The 19,218-nt window shown below is 34.6% G+C and overlaps 1 protein-coding gene across 12 annotated transcripts in view; it reads left to right on the top strand.

Annotated features, from left to right (window-relative positions):
- Positions 1 to 19,218, top strand: part of LOC105466921 (transcription elongation regulator 1) — a 64,063-nt gene that overhangs the window by 29,016 nt on the left and 15,829 nt on the right. For 7 of the 12 annotated variants that reach the window (XR_011624603.1, XR_978516.2, XM_011716140.2 and 4 more), the window contains 7 exons: positions 1,598 to 1,758; positions 2,929 to 2,985; positions 3,102 to 3,168; positions 4,226 to 4,276; positions 5,678 to 5,813; positions 6,626 to 6,715; positions 15,811 to 15,929. Coding sequence is in view for 8 of the 12 variants with exons in the window: in XM_011716140.2 (XP_011714442.2) it covers positions 1,598 to 1,758; positions 2,929 to 2,985; positions 3,102 to 3,168; positions 4,226 to 4,276; positions 5,678 to 5,813; positions 6,626 to 6,715; positions 15,811 to 15,929 (681 nt within the window). In the remaining 4 variants the exon portion in view is untranslated. The remainder of the gene's footprint in view (positions 1 to 1,597; positions 1,759 to 2,928; positions 2,986 to 3,101; positions 3,169 to 4,225; positions 4,277 to 5,677; positions 5,814 to 6,625; positions 6,716 to 15,810; positions 15,930 to 19,218) is intronic. The other 5 variants (XR_011624604.1, XR_011624602.1, XM_011716141.3 and 2 more) reach the window with 1 other exon arrangement.

The raw sequence follows: 19,218 nt of genomic DNA, 5'->3' as shown, positions 1-19,218 counted from the left end.
ACACCATCACACCTGGATAATTTAAAATTTTTTATTTTTTGTAGAGATGGAGGGTCTCACTTCGTTGCTCAGGCAGGTTTCAAACTGCTGGCCTCAAGTGATCCTCCCACTTCAGCATCTCAAAGTGCAGGTGCAAGGAGTATGGGTGTGAGCTGCCTTGCCCAACTGATCCATCTTCTAATTCACTGATTGTTTCCTGATGTCTCCATTCTGCTCTTGAGCCAATCCAGTGAAATTTAATTTCAGTTATTTTTAATTTCTAAATTTTCCTTTTGGTTGTTTTTTTGTAGTTTATGTTTCATTACCAAACTCTTTTCATTTATTTTAAGTGTGTTTTTCTTTATCTCAGGGAGGTCTGGTTATTGTTGCTTTAGAGTTTTTGACTATCAACATAGGAGGCTTAGTCTGATCATTTCAACTTGTAAGTTACCTTGGACTTGACAACTGTTGAATAACTTGATAATCAGGTCATATAGACTTAGTTTCTATTGGAGTTTTAGCTGCCATGCTATTGCAACCATGCCACTCTGCAACCAGGGATTATGCTCAGGGCAGAGCTACGAGGTGGGTGAAATGGGAGATTTACTCCTTTGCAGTTGTTTCTCTAAATTTTGACTGTCTTCCCTATTGCTTTATGTTTGTCCATCAAGACTGTGCAGAGTCTGAATGTAGTTGTGTTTTGTTTTTTTTTCCTTTTTTTTCTTTGAGTTTTCTAATTGTAATTAACAGGACCAGTGGGTTGTAGTAGGTAGTGTACGATGCCCTAGTGCAATTGATACTTTACTACCTTTTTTTTTTTTTTTTTTTTTTTTTGGTGAAACTGGGTCTCACTTTGTTGCTCAGGCTGGAGTACAGTGGTGTGATCACAGCTCACTGCAGCCTTGACCTCCCGGGCTCAGGTGATCCTCCCTCCTCAGCCCTAAGTAGCTGGTGCAACCACATCCAAGCTCGTGCAACCACATCCAGCTAATTTTTTTAATTAATATTTTTTGTAGAGATGTGGTTTCACCATGTTGCCCAGGCTGGTCTCCTGAGCTCAAGTGATCCTCCTGCTTTGGTCTCCCAAAGTGTTAGAATTATAGGCCTGAGCCACCGTGCTGGGCCTTCCCTTTACTTTTTATTTTAGATATAATTAGATCTTAAAGTCTTCATAGAATGTTGCATTTGAGTTTGTAGTTTTGGTTTGTTAAGAAATACTAGGAACTATAGTAGGTAGGATGCTATATCTGTTCTTTAGCTTTAGAACTGCTTAATAGCATTATTGTTGCCATTAAACTCCTTCTTTTTGATAGTTTAAAATTTAGTACTCTCAAATTGAGTGTGCAAAACCAAATTCCTAAGCATTCTAATCCCTGATCACAAATTGCTTTGCATTTCTTGGTTTTCTCAATTAATATGTTGATCAGTTATTTTTACTTGAGTCATTCAGTTATCTTGTAAAAACCACATTTGGTTCTCTGTAAATAACTATTGGTAATAAGAACATGTCGTTCTTCAGTACCCTCATCTCCCCACTTGTAACAGGCTGAAAGTAGAAGTCCTAGCTATAAAATATGTTCCGTAACATAAGAGAATGATATTTTGAATCAATTCTTAGGTGTGTTGTTTGGACCGGTGATGAGCGGGTCTTCTTTTATAATCCCACCACTCGTCTTTCTATGTGGGACCGGCCTGATGATCTGATTGGCAGAGCAGATGTTGACAAAATTATTCAGGAGCCCCCTCATAAAAAAGGAATGGAAGAATTGAAGAAACTAAGTAAGTTTTAAATTAGGAACTTATCCACTGATTTTAACGTTCTTTTATATTTTGATAGAAAATGTGGAGGTCACTTAGCAACCCTTTATTTTTCAAAGAATATAAGCAGTGTTAGAAAAAAGAGACTGCTATCCTAGTTTGAGTGAAATAATAGAGATTAAAAATATGGAGAGAATTTGGATAAGACTGTGCTTTGTAAAATATGTGTGTCTTTTATTGTCCTACTCAAGATTTTCAGTTAGTCCAAGATATGGTTGGTAGTGTTGCTACTTGCTTAGTGCTTATCAGTACTACTAAAATGCTCCTCAGTGGGCCTTTTAGCACCTTTTGTGACTAGTAATATATTTCTTGAAATAATACAGTACAAATTTTTAAAAAATAAAAAATCTCAGTCTTTTGAATTAGATGGTAAGCCCCTTATATTCCTGAGACTAGACACCTAAACCTTACTAAGAGATTATCTTTTAATCTACCTCATATTCAGAGGGCATTCCAATATATCGAGTACAATTATTTGTACGTAATTTTTGTTGTATATTTCTTATTGGTAATTTGCCATTGATATGATTGTGGTTTTATAGAACTGTAGCCCCCAAGTGGTATAGAAGCAAGATAAATGAATTATTACTACTTCTAATGAAATAAATCCTAATGTGTATCATTTATAGTCATTGAGACATTTTCATGCATTATATGTATGCTGAATTATAAGTGATTTCTGAATCAGTGCAACTTTGCCTGTCTGGTGCTGAAGGTACTTCAGCAATACTTGTTTTATAGGTATGATAATAATACTTTATGGTATTGAATGATGTTGGAACAATATGTGATTTGCTTTTGTTTTTCATGAATTTGTTTTTAAATATTTGATTCATTCATTTGATAAATACATTAACATACATCGTTAAAAGGTACTATAAATCCTGAATCAAGAAAGCTTTATTTTATATATTTGTAAATTTAAGGTTTAGGCAAGAAGCATTTCAAAATGAATTGAATTTAATGTAAAGGGAGGATAGGGGAAGTATAGAATTATGCTTTAATGGTTTATAAAGGGATGAATATTAAGAGGTGATTAAGAGGTGTTATATAAATAGTAATTTTTAAAAAGAAATGTTTGTGGAATATATGCATATGACTTTGTAACAATATTTGAAATGTTTCTGCCAGGGCACCCAACTCCGACAATGCTGTCGATCCAAAAGTGGCAATTCTCTATGAGTGCAAGTGAGTGAACTGACTATAAATTGCAGCTTCTTTTTAATACTATTAAAGCAAGTGTTCTGGTAGTGATTAGCAGAAGGATTCATGCCTAAATATTTTAATTAAATTTTGTCTTATAGTTAAAGAGGAACAAGAATTAATGGAAGAAATTAATGAAGATGAGCCTGTTAAAGCAAAAAAACGGAAGTAAGTAATATATACAATTTGATTGAGGTAGATTATGTCTTTTAAAAGTTGATTTGGTAATAATTTGTGATTGGAAGGGACAGGTAATGTGAATGTTGTTAGGAGGCATGATTGCTCTCTCAGGCCTGATAGTAAATAGCTTTGTTTTTCATTGTAGAAAGAAAATGTGTCCCTTTTTTTGCTAGATTTGTAAAAGATTTGGGTATTCATATATGTATTATGAAGTCAAATGATAGTTTTGGAATTAATTCTTTTTGGAAATTTATTAGTTCTCAATTTTATAAAAAGTTCGTTTCCTCCCTTATTTAGACCCCATTAGATACCATTCCAGAGATCTCATAAAAACAGACACAGAATTCTCCCTCTCTATATGGTTATCTTGTAACTTTACCTAGTCCTTGAGTCTGGTCATTACTACTTGGTGAGGAGTGAACCCATAAGCTTAGGAAGTGCTCTGCGAGAAAGAGACTGCTAAGAAGTAGTGGCATTAGCTTGGCCAGTGCTCTAGAGTTGGGTAAAATGTAAATGTTATGGTGGGGGGAAGGATGGGGTAGAGGGTATGCATGTATGGGGAATGGGACCATTATTTAGCAGCAAAAAGGAAAGTTTGAAGACATTAACAGGAACTGGTTAATCGTAGTCCTTATCTGAAAAGGACAGATTGAATGCAGCCAAATTATGGCAAATAAATCAGTAAGACAACCCCTATAAAGGGTAGTTCTTTTTAAAAAAATTTCTTTATTGGAAACAACATAAAAGATATGAAAGAATCACTCATAATTTATCAGCGTAACGTAGCTATTCTGATTTTTGCAATTGACTTTTTAGTTCTTGACCAAATGTAATTTTTATTAGTTGTAATTAACTGATTTTGTGCTTTTTTAAAACAAAAAATACCTAGAATAAGACATTTGTTTTGTTAATTATTATAAATGACTGTATTCATTCTGTTTATGTACCATTATTTTGGATGTTCCTACGATGTTAAACTTTTAGGTTGTTTTTAATTGTTTGTTCTTATAGACAACTCTGTAAGGTTTTTAACTGCTTTTATCAGGAGAATGTCAAAGAAGTCCTTTATGTGGATTGCCCGAGCTTCTCTATTTAGGTACAAAGCTAAAAGCCTATTTTTCCTGGCTTAGTTTTTCTTTTATTTCCTTTATTGAGATAGATAGTGATAGTTTGTATTGTGACATTTTCATTTAGTATAGTTCTATAAAGGTTATTTGTTTTCATTAGTTATTATATTTCTTGGATGTCTTAACTCTTAACTATTTAAATAGTTTTAAAATTATTATTATAAGAGGGTATATTGTTTGGCAAATTGCTTTTACCTGTTTGTTTTGTGCATATCTTAGGTCACAGACTATCTCGCTAAGTTCCTGCAGGTCACGGACTATGTCTTCTATTTCTTTTGATTCATTCCCTAAGTTGCTAAGTACCTCTCACTTGCATTTGTGGGTTAGCCTTAGTTCCATTTAAATCTCTGGGGCTACCTACAGTTCCCTGTATAGCATGCGTTTGAATTTCCACATGTTCTGTTGTCCTGATTCCATTAAGTTTGCATAGGGAATAAGAGCCAATTTTAAAAATATGCTTAGCAGATCACATTTAAGAAGGAAGATCTGCTGAAATATACACCCAGATATTATTGAATTACATACTTTTTTGGATTATTTACATGAATGGGCCTTTTTCGTAGTGCATATGTTTGAGAGGTGCCATGATTCCATGTTTACAATTTCACTTGAGTACCACACAGAAACAGGGTTGCCCTTACCCCTGAGGTGCATTTTTGGAGGAACAAGAAGTAGTTTAGTCATTGATGAACAGTTCTAATTCCACCTAACTACTCCTGGGCCCATGTTGCTCTCTGGGACCTGTCCTTCAACTTAAATCTCAACTTATCACCCAGAAAGTGAGTAATAAAAAGTCAGGTAGGTAAGGTATATATCTTACATATTCACTTGGCCAAGATTGCAGATATTTTAGTTTTATTTTTAAAATAAATGTTTGAGATTACTAAAACATAATACCAGTTAATACCAATTTTTATTAGATTTTACAAAATATTTTATGTATTTATAATGTAAAACATTTTGGAAAATACTGTTTTTTCTATATTTCAAGAACTAAAAAATTATATTCTGTGCTGTTTGATTCTGACACATAGAGGTTTGCTGCAGTGTTAAACCTTTTTTTTTTTTTTTAAGTAAGATTGTTCCCTTTTTATGTTATTAACCAGTGTCAGGGAGAGACAGCACATTAAAGGTGTATTTTTTTTCCTAATAATGTAGCCATTGTAAATCATTAGAAGCCCATTTTAATTTTGTTATTATGAAAGTTGTTTATTCCTTAGAGTTCATTTGAAATCCTCAATATAATTTGTTTTTGCCAAAAATATGCTGCTCAGTAGTGAGTCTTGAAAATTCCTTTGATTTTAAGATTTCTAATAAGATCTGAGAATTAATATTTTGTCAGTTGATGTCTTATATTTTATTTTTTATAGGAGAGATGATAATAAAGACATTGACTCAGAGAAAGAAGCTGCCATGGAAGCTGAAATTAAAGCTGCCCGAGAAAGGGCCATTGTCCCTCTGGAGGCTCGAATGAAGCAGTTCAAGGACATGCTGCTAGAGAGAGGGGTCAGAAAACAATCTTTGGGGGAGATATTTCTGTTTTGTATAAGTAATATAAATATGTCTTGCTAAAAGGTCAAATCTAAGGTTAGTGCTCATGTTATGGGGGGGGATAAGGGGATTTTTAAAATTACTGTACATTTTTTGCAACAGCCTTTTTCTTGGCTAATCTTACCATATTTAACTAAATGCCATTTTACTGTCCTTTTAAGTACAAATAACACTTAACATTTATTGGGTCATTAAATTGTGGTGAGTAATATAAGACGAGTATTAACATTACAGAATGGCGGACTGCTTGGGATAGGTAAGGTATATATGATTATTCTTCCTTTAATATCTTCAGAATGGCTTTTGTTAAAGGAGAACTGATACTTTGTGATATTATTATCTGCAATTTAATTGAGAAGGGATTTCAACTATTTGATTATATTCACAGATTGATTTGAATAAGTAAAATTGTTCAATTTTAAATCAGAACATTGTTCACAAGATTGGAGCAAGCATGAGAAATCAAAATACAAATCTTCAAGGCTTTTTCTGATGTACTGATTTTTAAAATGTCACACAGTAGTGGTTATTTTAATGAGCAATTAAGTGTGTGTTACTTCTATATAATATAGGAATGTTCAGAGCCAATTAGTGTAGAAATTTGCTGTTGCTAGCCTCCCACTGCTTGTCATTTATTAGTGATGGAAACTTCAGTATGGTTTTATGTCTCCTTTATAAACAGATATCCTGTAGATTTCAAGCAAAGTTATGACCTTTATATTTATAGAGCAAACTTAATTATGAGGCAATACATTTTTATTTTAAAGGTGTCTGCTTTTTCAACATGGGAGAAGGAGTTGCACAAGATAGTTTTTGATCCCCGGTACTTACTTCTCAATCCTAAAGAGAGAAAACAGGTAAAAGGAAAATGGCATTAACTAAGAATGTATATCTCTTGCCAACATAGTTTTTAAATTATGAAGAATAAAGTACCATCCCTTTTTTTTCTGATACAGCATTCAAAAACATAGTCTTGCATCTTAGAACATACTGTGTGTCTATGTGTGGACATTTCTACCTCAAAATTCTTGGATATTTTTGTCCTTATGCCTCAAACACCTAGGTTATGTGTAGTATGGTTTTAAAATTGATTTCAAATGCTTTTACTAATTTGCTTTTTTGGGCCAATGATGCAAATTTAGAGTAGAAAAATAGCAAAATACAGATGAGTATAAAGGAGAAAAAAGGCCACTGTAATCCCATCCAGTAGATATGACTACCATTGAACACTGGTTTATTGAATACCGAACAGCCTTCTTGACCATTATGTGTTAGTATTTACATATATGTGTGTGTGTGTGTGTCCTGTAGATTGTACTGGAACATAAGTTTATGTCTCATACACAACTACACATACAAAGTTCACATCTAAGTAGCATCTGTTAAAATATCTGTTTTCATCATAAACTCAGAAAAACAAGGTCCCTGTTGAATTAGTGCTGCTTTTTATTCCCATAATGATTCAGTGACATACCATTTCATGGTAGCCTCTTCTAAAGCATTGCACACTTCCAACTTACTTAATTTCTGAATTACCTGAACTATCCTGACACTGATCTCCATAAAATGGTGAGTATATGGAACCATTTGCTATAGTGCTGTTAAGCTGTAAGATTTCATTTGGTAACAGTAGTGCCCATCTTTGATATTTTTACTATAACAATTAGAATAATTCTTCACACGGTGTGTGCCATTATGCATGTAGGTCTAATCATGGACTTGATTGAAGGGAGAAAATTTACAGTGTGCCAGATAAGTATTTTAGTACTTGGAATAGAAAGACATAACTTCCTTAATGTATTTGCATCTGCATTTTAAGCTTTGTGTCTTTTTTAAAAAACAAAAAAACTCTGTGTGCATTTTTTATTCTCATTTCAGTTTATGGCCCTATCAAAATTTATAAATTAGCCTTGATTCCTTACTTTTCCCACTGCTCCTTTACAGTCTTATCAGCAAATCTATAATCTACCTTTAAAAAATTTTCAAAATCTCACCTTTTATTAATCATTTCCCCCATTAACACCCTAATCCAAGCCACCATAAGCAACCCTTATCTGTGTAGCCTGTTGTTGATCTCCTTCATTCCATCTGTTGTTCCTCTTTAGTCAAGTTCTTTTTCCACACGGCAGCCAGACTAATTTTAAAGTTTAAGTGATATTAAATTAAGTCACTGCTCCCTTGCTTAAAACTGTCTAGTGCTTTCCATTTCATTGAGGATAAAATTGAAGTTATTTTCATGGTCTCTAATATTCTACATATACTTATCCCTGTATACCTCTTGAAGGTCTTTTTTAGTGTTTGTTGATTATAGCCACACTGGCCCTGATATTACTTGAACAAGCCAGTCATTCTGGTATTTTGCTATTCCTTCTGCCTGAAATGTTTTTCCTCTAGGTGTTAGCATAGCCAGCTTCATTTCATTAAGGTACTTGTCCAGGTGCCTTCTAATCAATCTAAGTATTATCTCTTTGCCTTTTCTAATTTCTTTATAGTGCTCATGGCTCTAATTATATAAAATTGTGTTTTTATTATCTGTCTCCTCCTCCTGCAAAATATAAATTGTATGAGGATAAAAACTTTGTCTTCGTTGCTTTATTTGTGGTGCCTGGAAGGAACAATGCCTAATCTAAATATCTCTGAAGACTTTAAAACTTTTATGACATATTCCTCCTGGTACTGAGTGTTATAGTGAAATTATAAGTAACATATTGAGAACTGTAGTTCTTTCCCAATTTTTGAAGCATTCTATGAGCTGATGGTGCTATCTCCTTAATAGAAGTACATTTGAAAAGAGAAAATATTCTTCTAGTGTTCTGTTTTCAATAAAATCTGTAGTTAAAAGTTCTCATGCCATTTATTTATTTATTTATTTTATGTATTTATTTATTTAGAGATGGAATCTTGCTCTGTTGCCCAGACTGGAGTGCAGTGGCGCCATCTCATCTTACTGCAACCTCTGCCTCTTGGGGTTCAAGTGATCCTCCCACCTTAGCCTCCCAAGTAGCTGGGATTACAAGCGTGCACCACCATGGCCGGCTAATTTTTGTATCTTTAGTAGAGACAGAGTTTCACCATGTTGGCCAGGCTAGTCTCGAACACCTGACCTCAAGTAATCCACCTGCCTTGGCCTCACGTGCCTTTTAAATAGAATTCTTCTCTCAACAATCAGAATGTAAGAACTGAGAAGAAGTAGTAGTTAACATTTGGTGTTTAAAAATAAACACGTTTTTTGAATACTTGGTTTTATTATTTGCATAAGAGTATAAAGTGAACAACCAGAAAGGTGCTAGGTTACACATTACACATTTGCACTTTGTAATTTCATGTTTGCAGTTTGTGCTTTGATTTAGAAAACACTAGTAGCTTCACTGGAAATGCCTCGTAATATAAAATTATATTTCAGTTTTCCTTTTCTAGTTATTTGTAGATTTATGCACATGCTATATCATTATAAAAGATATATTTTATATAATTGTAACCATAAATTTTAACTTAGAATTTTCCTTTGATAAAGGTCACTTAAGGGGTCTGAAATGTTTTTGTTTGTTATGACAAATTTTAATTGAAAACCATTTTTCACAAAAACTAGACCATTGCCATATAGGATGCTACTAGGTTCTGACATAGATAGTAGTTATGCTAATAACACTTTAAAATAAGTTCTCTCTTATTTCAAAATAAACATTTTAAAAGCTTTTCCTCTAAGAACTGGAAAGAGACAAGACAGGATACCCACTCTCACCACTCTTACTCAACATAGTACTGGAAGTCTTAGCCAGAGCAATTAGGCAAGATAAAGAAATAGAGGGTATCCAAATTGGAAAGGAAGAAGTCAACTTGTTTCTTTTTGCAGATGACAGGATCTTACCTATAGAAAAACCTAAAGATGCTACCAAAAATCTCTTAGAACTGATAAATTCAGTCTGGGCGTGGAGGCTCATGCCTGTAATCCCAGCACTTTAGGAGGCCAAGGCAGGTGGATCACATGAGGTCAGGAGTTCAAGACCAGCCTGGCCAACATGGCGAAACCTCATCTCTACTAAAAATATCTCTACTAAAAATGGAAAAATTAGCCAGGCATGATGGCGCATGCCTTTCATCCCAGCTACTTAGGTGGCTGAGGCACGAGAATTGCTTGAGTCAGGAAATGGAGGTTGCAGTGAACCGAGATTGTGCCATTGCACTCCACCCTGGGTGACAGCAAGACTCTCTCGAAAAAAAAAAAAAACCTGCTAAACTGATTCAATAAAATTACAGGATACTAAATATCCAATACAATAGTGTTTCTGTACACAGTGAACTAGCTGAAAAATCAGGAAAGCAATCCCATTTACAGTAGTACCGAATAAATAAGATAACTAAGAATAAATTTAACCAAACAGGTGAAAGACCCCCATAAGGAAAACTTTAAGACCCTGATGAAAGAAACTGAACAGGATACAAAGGGAAAGACATCCCAAGCTCATGGATCAGAGTAATTAATATTGTTAAAGTGGCAGTACTCCCCAAAGCAATCTACAGATTCAGTGCAGTCTCTATCAAAGTACGAGTGACATTCTAAACAATGTCACTGGAAGAAAAAATCTGGCTAGGCAAGGTGGCTCACGCCTGTAATCCCACCACTTTAGAAAACCAAGGCAGGAGATCACTTGAGGCCAGGAGTTTGAGACTGTCATAGCGAGATTTCTCTACAAAAAAATACAAGCACTAGCTGGGTGTGGTATCGTGCACCTGTAGTCCAAGCTGCTTGGGAGACTAAGGCGTGAGGATCACTTGATCCAGGAATTTGAGGTTACAGGGAGCTATGACTGCTACTGCACTCCAGCCAGGGCAACAGAATGAGACCCTGTTTCAAAAAAAAAAAAGTTCCTAAAATTTTTGTGAAACCAAAAAAGACAAAATAGCCAAAGCAATCCCAAGCAAAAAGAACAAAGCTGGAGGTATCGTAGTACCAGACTTCAGAATGTGCTAGAAAGCTGTAGTAACTAAAACAGTATGGTACTGTCATAAAAACACACAGACCAAAGGAACAGAATAGGGAACTCAGAAATTAATCCATGTATTTATAACCAACTTATTTTGACAAAGGTGCCAAGAACACTCACTGTGGAAAGAACAGTCTCTTCATTAAGTGATACTGGGAAAACTGGAAATCTATATGCAGAAGAAATGAAATTAGAACCCCACCTCTTACCGTATTTGAAAATCAACTCAAAATAGATCAAAGACCTAATTGTATGAACTGAAATGAGAAAACTACTAGAAAAAACCATCGAGGAAATGATTCCAGACATTGGTTGGGAAAAGGTTTTACAAATAAGACCTTAAAAGCACAAGCAAGAATAAACAAATGGGGTTATATCAAAACAATTCTCCATAGCAAGGGAAACAACAGTGAAGACATCCTACAGAATGGGAGAAAATATTTGCTAACTACTTATTTGACAGGGAATTGAATGTCCAAAATGTACGAGGAGCTCAGTCATCTCAACAGAAAAAAAAAAATCTTAACAAATGGGCAGATGATCTGAACAGACATTTCTCAAAACATACAAATGGCCACTAAATATATGAAAAAATACTCAACATCACTAATCATTGGGGAAATGCAAATCAAAAGAGCAGTGAGGTGTCTCACTCCAGTTAGGAAGGCTTATATAAAAGAGGAAAAAATAACAAATACTGGTGAGGATACTCAGAAAAGGGAACTCTTTATATACTGTTGGTTAGAATTTAAACTAGTATATCCATTATGGAAAACAGTATGGAGGTTCCTCGAAAAACTACAAACAGAGCAATGATATGATCCAGCAATCCCCCTACCAGGTATGTATTGAAAGGAAAAGAAATCATTGTATTGAAGAGATACCAGTACCCACATGTTTATTGTAGCACTGTTCACAGTAGCCAAGATACAGAATCAACCTGGGTGTCCAATAACAGATGACTGGAAAGAGAAAATGGGGTTTCAGCCACAAAAAAGAATGAAATCCTGTCATTTGCAGCAACATAGATGGAACTGGAAGTCATGTTAAATGAAATAAGCCAAGAACAGGAAGATAAACATCCTATGTTTTCACTCGTGGAAACAAAACAAAGTTGATGTAGTAGAAGTAAAAAGTAGAACAGAGGCTACTGGAGGCTGAGAAGGGTAGGGAGAACTCGGAGGATAGGAAGAGATTTGTTAAAGCATATATAATTAAAACTAGATAGGAAGAATAAGTCCTGGGGTTCTGTAGCACTGTAGGATGACTGATTAACAGTAATAAGTAGTTTTGAAGAGCCAGAAGGAGGATATTGAACGTTTTTCCAACACAAATGATAAATGTTTGAGATGGATATGCTAATTATCTTGATCTCATCACTCTACATGATATGTATTTAAACACGTTTCGATTGTACATATATTGAAACACAGTAACCCCATGCATATGTACAATTATTATTTGTCAGTTAAAAAAAATAAAGCCCTGCCCTTGAACTCCAAGAGAAAACACCAAAATAAACTTTTTGATACCTCGTTTGTTATTCAGAGCTTTTTAATATTGACAGTATTACAGTATGGTACTGTGTTACCAACACGATTACTCGGAATTGTCAACCATCTAGGCCACTGTTACTGAATAATTTGTCATTGAATCATTGTGAAATTAAAAATATGAGAATCAAATAATGGAGACATTTTTAGTAAACGTATTTTGAAACATATAGAAAAGATAAAACCATAAGTGAAATTTCACAAAATGAATATATCATGTTCAAAAAAATGGAACATTGCAAGCACTCCAGAGCTCCAGAGCTGCCTTGAAGGCTTAAAGGGCATAGCCCTTTAATATACATTTTTGTTCATGCCTATAAAAGTGAACTTAACAATTATTTTTAAAATTTACTCATTTTCATTGTATTTATTATGAAATTTTGCTCATGAGTTGAGGTTATGAGAAAATAACCACTTAACATAGGGAACATAAGGCCAAGTGTATTGGGAAGCATGACACAAATAATTAGGAGCAACTTGGAAGCATAACACAACCCCTAATTTTTTATGAGATTTTTATCTTAGAGAGTGATTCCTAACCTTGGTCTAGGGTAGCACAGCAGAGGGAATATGAAGTTCTTTCTAGATTCTCAAAGGAAAGTGAATATAAATTCCCTTGAATTTTATGTGTCATTTAATACTTTTATTTAAAAGTAAGTATATACTGAGAAAAGAGTTGGAAACACCTTTCTCCCTCTCTTCAGCATGCAAGTACTTTCAAAAGGTTTTCTGCAGTGCTATACTTAGAGGAAATTGAAGATGACTTATATGTCTAGCAGGGGACTGGTCAGGTAATCATAGATACAGTCATCTGTGGAGGATATGTTCCAAGTCCCCCCTCATCTGTGGAGGATATGTTCCAAGACCCCCAGTAGATGAAGATTGGTAGACATACATGGATTGACTTGGGAAGATGTCGAAGGTATTTTGGAACATTTTGTTGTACTTGTTACAAAGATGTTCGTAGACCTGTTCCCTACATAGTAAGTCTTTTCCTTTTTGTAGCTTCTTGAGAGAATGTGCAGGGAAAATTCATTTGAGGCCTAACATACTTGGAAAAACCTTTGTTGTACCCTTATTTGGAATTGTTTGGCCAGCTAAAGGCATTGCTCTGCTTCTAGTGTTCATTGTTTTTGAAGCCATTCGTGTTCCTTTATATGAGAATCTGTTTTTTTTTTTTTCCCTCTAAGTATGTAGCTCTCTTAGTCCTTAGTATTCTGAAATGCCATAGTGGTGTTTTTCCTAGAGGAAGGGTCTGTTGTGCTGGGCACTTGGCTGACCTTTTCAATGGGAAACACAACTCTTTTAGTTATGGGAAATTCTCTTGTGTTAATTTTTCTCTGTTTTTTCATTCTGGGACAGAATTTGAATTTGCTTTTGTGGATTGGTCCTTAAGTTTTTTCGCTTTCCTGTTAATTACCGTTATCTTTTTATTTAACTTTTTAAATAATTTCCTTGCCTTTATCAACCAAGTATTTAGATTTTTAAAATTTATTGTGTCTTTTAATTTCTCGGAGTTCTTTTATGTTTTTTGAGGTTTTTCTTACCTTATGGGTGCATTATCTTAGCTCTGTGAGGTTGTTTAGGAACATTTTTTTCTTTTAAGTTTTTATTTTTCTGTATAGTTTCTGATTCCACTAAGTTTGTTCTCTTTAGATGGGATTTTGCCATGTTGCCCAGGCTGGTCTTGAACTCCTGAGCGAGAACGATCCTCCTGCCTTGCCCTCCCAGAGTGCTGGGACTTACAGGTGTGAGCCACCGCCTGGCCTGTTTGGGTGTTCTTAGTGTCTAGGTGGGCCCTCGTGCTTTGGGGCTATGCTGCAGAGTGGTGGTTCTCAACCACAAGCAGTTTTGCCCCCAGGAGACATTTTTGTCACAATTGAAGGGAGTGCTGCTGGGATCTAGTGGCTAGTGGCCAGGGATGCTGGTATACATCTTGCTGAAAACATCAGTGTGCCAAGGTTGAGAAACATGCTGTAGGGTGAGTTAGGCTGGTTTGTTGAGAACCCCTGGAGTCCATTGTTTTAGGCTGGTCAGATTCCCAATAAAGACCTACTCTCCTGGCTGGAGGGCACAGATCTCTCTGCTTTGGATCTGAGAAAACTTTCTTAGTATTTGGTATGTGTTTGGTTGATCTCCATGTTTTTAGTTTGGTTTGCCTTATTCGCTCCCAATTCAGGTTCCCCCAGTTCAAAGACACTCTTTTATTTTCTAGAGCAGGTGGTCAGCAAATTTTTAAGTCAGATAATTTGTATTTTAGGCTTTGTGGGCCATGTGGTCTCTATTGTAACTGTGTAACTGCTGTTTAAGTGTCAGGTACCTATAGACATACGTAAGGGTCTAAGCATTGCTGTTCAGTTAAAGCTTTATTTATGGATACTGTCGTTTGAATTTTATTTAGTTTTCATGTGTCATGAAATTTTCTATTTTTCCCCTCAACCCTTTAAAAAATGTAAAAACTATACTTGCGCTGTATAAAAACAACCCATAGGCCATAGTTTGCTAATTGTTTGCTTTAGAATAGTCACTTGCCTTTTACATTCAGAAGTGGTAGTGCCCAGAAACATTAAGTTGGTGAGGGAATCTAGCAATTTAACAACTTACTAAATAGCTTTTCATCCTTAAGATACTCCTTATTTTAGCTATACCCCATCCTCACCTCCATAGATATTTGATGCTATGTATTCTTGAGTTGTTTGAGGAGATTCTGGTTTCAGAAAAAAAAACTTGAGTTGCCTTTTTGTTTTTCTTGACTGCTAGGTTATGTTGAGTGCTCTCATATCTGTCACGTGTCCTTTTCCGCTTGTCCCATCAGCTTTGCAAGTTGCTGGGGTTTTTTTTCTCAATTCCTTATTATTGTTGGTTTGTTACTTAAAAAAGAAGTTCTTCTGTCATTTTATAGGGTGTGAAGTAGGCGGTAAATAGATGATCAGTTCATTATCTTGACTATTATTAAGTGGGGGAAATATAGAATAAATGAAAAGCATGATTACATTGTAGTGAAAATACTTAGGTCTTAAGAGAAGCACAGAAATAAAATATACTACAGATTCCATACCATTGATATTTCTTTCTAAAAGGGATTTGGGAAGACTGTGATTTCTCTTACGCATTTCTGAATTTCTTGAAATGTTTATAATAATCATGTATTTAATTTATAATCTGGAAAAAAATTAAAGAGGGTTTTTGCTGTTTTCTTTCGTTCTTGAAGCCCTTTAAGTAGAGAGCTGTATGCTTGTGTAATATTTCAATGAAACTTTACAGTGAAACTTGGTATAGATTATCTGTGTATAATTATCTACAGTTAATATATTTTTCCTGGTATAGTTTGGACAAAGACATTGTCCAATAATTTGGTAGTTAAATTACCTATATGAAAGATTGACTTGTCAAATTTGTTGATTTTTGTAATAGGTGTTTGATCAGTATGTAAAGACCAGGGCAGAGGAAGAACGCAGGGAAAAGAAAAATAAAATAATGCAAGCCAAGGAAGATTTCAAAAAAATGATGGAAGAAGCAAAATTTAATCCAAGGTATGTGGTTTGTTTCCCTTAAATATCAAAGTGTATTTATTTTCTCCTAAGATCAGTTTTTAAAAATGAAAAAAATACATATTTTTTGGCTGTTTGGGCACTAGAAGCTCTTTATTTGATTATCGGTTTTTGCCAAAATTTCTAATCTTTATTTCTTGTTTCCTTTAGAGGAATCCTAAATGCTCTAAGAAAGATACCTTTGATTTAAGTGCTTCCCTGGGGGAATAAGTTCTTTAGAAACTAGTATATGATAGAAAATCTGTGCCCCATCTTTGTAAAGATTTATACATACTAAGTTGCAGAGGAAGAACATTATTTTGATTAAATTGAAGTGGTAAAGGACCTTTTACCACTTCAGTTTCAAAATTTTCTAAGTGTCTAGAAATGGTTGTGTCTGACATTTTCAGTTGATTGATAATATGTATTAAATACATATAATGGGCTAAAGACAGTGAGACATTTTAAATTTATTTGCCTAACTTTATAATAATAGTTACTGGATATCTTATGTGCTTATTTGCACTTTAAAACATGTATGTCTGCATTTATACATACATGTAAACATGACTGAAAGCATACAGTTTTTTATATATGCATACAGATATTCAGTCTTCAGCACAGGTAGTTTGATTTAGGTATTTATGTGATACCTGTTTTTACATGAGATAAGCAAATTAGGTAGCTCACCCAAGTGAAGCTGGGATTTCAACTAGATTTCAGTGTTGCACAGAATTGTATAGGCAGGGGGAATTGCTCTTATTTATGACTTAGACGTAAGAGTAATGGTGTTAGGTTACTGTGAATACTTCAGTATTCTAAAACTGTCGAGTAGAATCATGGAGTCTCTGGTTAAATGGCACTTACTATAAAGGTTCATCTTATATAAATAGTTAATTTTGTCTGTGGAGGTAGGAGTGATGTTGTTTAAGAAGGTATGTTTAGTATTACAGTTTTATATTTGAAATATGGTATTTAAGTTTTAGAAATAAAAGCTAATAGAGTGTTTGTGATATTAAGAATGTAATATTCTTCAGGGGTAATAGAGGTTCAGACTTTCCAGGGAGTCCCTGAGTTATTTCTGAGTCAAAAGAATGAGTGAAATCATGGGTCAAAATAGTTGAGTCTGTGTTATAAAAGACTTTTGGCGGGGTGTGGGGGGCAATTGAGGACACTTGGTAAGAATTGGATATTCGATGTTATTAGAGAAATAGTAATGTTCTTGGCTATTGTGATTATGGAGGAAAAAGACTTTACTCTCAGGAGTTGCATGTTGAAATATTTCTAAGTGAAGTCTTAAGATGTCTGCAGCTTATTTCCAAATCATTCAGCAGAATATATTAAAACTCCATATGGGTCTATGAATAATTGAAACTCCAAAGAGGTTTCCCTTTAGTAGATCTGACTAAGTCTTACCATATCATAGTACTCTACTGGTGTTCTTTTCAGGCAGGTAGAATTGTTGAAGTGATCTGTACTACGCAGGTTACTTCATAAAATGAAACGATCAGGCACTAAGGGCATTGTCCTGTATTGTTATATTGATATATCCAACTCTGGCATATAAATTAAGACCATTTTTAGTCCTAGAAGAATGCAAGGAGGAAAAACTTTAATATGAGAAAATATTGTCTGTTGGCCTAATTTTTTTTTTTTAAGTGGGAGAAATATTGCAGAACCTTTTAGTAGAGCTAGTAAATATAGAGCACCAGAGTTTGTTCCTACGGGAAAGAAAGGGGGAAATTACTGAACAGTGCGTGTGTCTTGTATGTCTTTTTTCTTTTTAATGAAAATTTAAGTCATACCTCCCGTGGTCGGTTTCTTGTCACTACTATCTCCCTGTCACCCACCACTAACCGTTACCCACTTCCCTCCAAAATATTTTTTATCCTGTTTGTTTTAAAGTAGTTTTTCACAATTAAGAAACAAGTCATAAGAAAACATCTCCATGGGAATCTAATGCTAAAGGTTCACTTTAGTCTTTTCTCATAAAAAGTGTCAGGTATTTTACCTGTTACCTATAAGTGATAGAAGTAAGTCTAAAATAATTCAGTTATCACTTTACATATTGATTTTCCACTTTTTGAAAGGTTTTTTCTTTAATCATAGTTTATTCTTTAATCATAGCAATGCAGGTTGATTATCTCTTATCCCAAATGCTTTAGACCAGAAGTCTTTTGGATTTCAGATTTTTTTTTTTTTTTTTAACTTTGGAATATTTGTATTATACTTACTGGCTGAGCATCCCAAATTCAAAAATCAGAATTGAATGTCTTGTTGGCACTAAGTAAGTTTCGGATTTTGGAGCATTTGGATTTCAAATTTGGGATGCCCAACCTATACTTGCTTTTTCTATCTTAAAATTATAAAGTGAAGTGCTTAATTTATCATGAAAATAAAACATTTAATGGACTACATATGATCCGTTTTCTGGAATATACATTTTTATTTTACCATGCCATTTTATTATTGTTATGTATCTATTGTTCAAACCAGATTTGCAATATATTCTTTGTTAAAAATGTTGAATTAACGTTAGATATTATGATTAGTATTGGTTGCATACAAAAGATTGTTAGAATCTAGCCTTGGTCAGCAAAGCTTAAAAATAATAAATGCTGGTTGGGTGTGGTGACTCACACCTGTAATCCCAGCACTTTGGGAGGCCGAGGCGGGTGGATCATGGGGTCAGGAGATCGAGACCACCCTGACTAAGATGGTGAAACCCAATCTCTACAAAAAATACAAAAAAATTAGCCGGGCATGGTGGCACCTGTAGTCCCAGCTACTCAGGAGGCTGAGGCAGGAGAATGACGTGAACCTGGGAGGCGGAGCTTGCAGTGAACCAAGATCACGCCACTGCACTCCAGCCTGAGGGACAGAGCTAGACTCCGTCTCAAACTCAAAATATATGTACATATATGTATATATATAAAATAAAAAATGTTAGCTGTGAGGGATATTTTTAACCTTCAGTTGATGTTTTAAGTTCAAAATTGAGATTAACTGGCCAGTTTTTTGTTTATAATTAAAAATATAATCTTTGTTGTAACACATAAGAGAATGTTTTATTTTTGCATTTAAATAGCTAACTAGTTTTTGAATGGGCTAATCTTTATTTTTTTCTTCTAAAACCATGCTAAGTATAGGCTTGTTAATTATAAGAGTAGGCCGGGCACGGTGGCTCAAGCCTGTAATCCCAGCACTTTGGGAGGCCGAGACGGGCGGATCACGAGGTCAGGAGATCAAGACCATCCTGGCTAACACGGTGAAACCCCGTCTCTACTAAGAA

Source organism: Macaca nemestrina, chromosome 6 (assembly GCF_043159975.1).
Source record: "Macaca nemestrina isolate mMacNem1 chromosome 6, mMacNem.hap1, whole genome shotgun sequence".
Taxonomy (NCBI): Eukaryota; Metazoa; Chordata; class Mammalia; order Primates; family Cercopithecidae; genus Macaca; species Macaca nemestrina.
The sequence above is the reverse complement of the archived record's forward strand: the minus strand, read 5'-3'. Positions and strand labels throughout refer to the sequence as shown.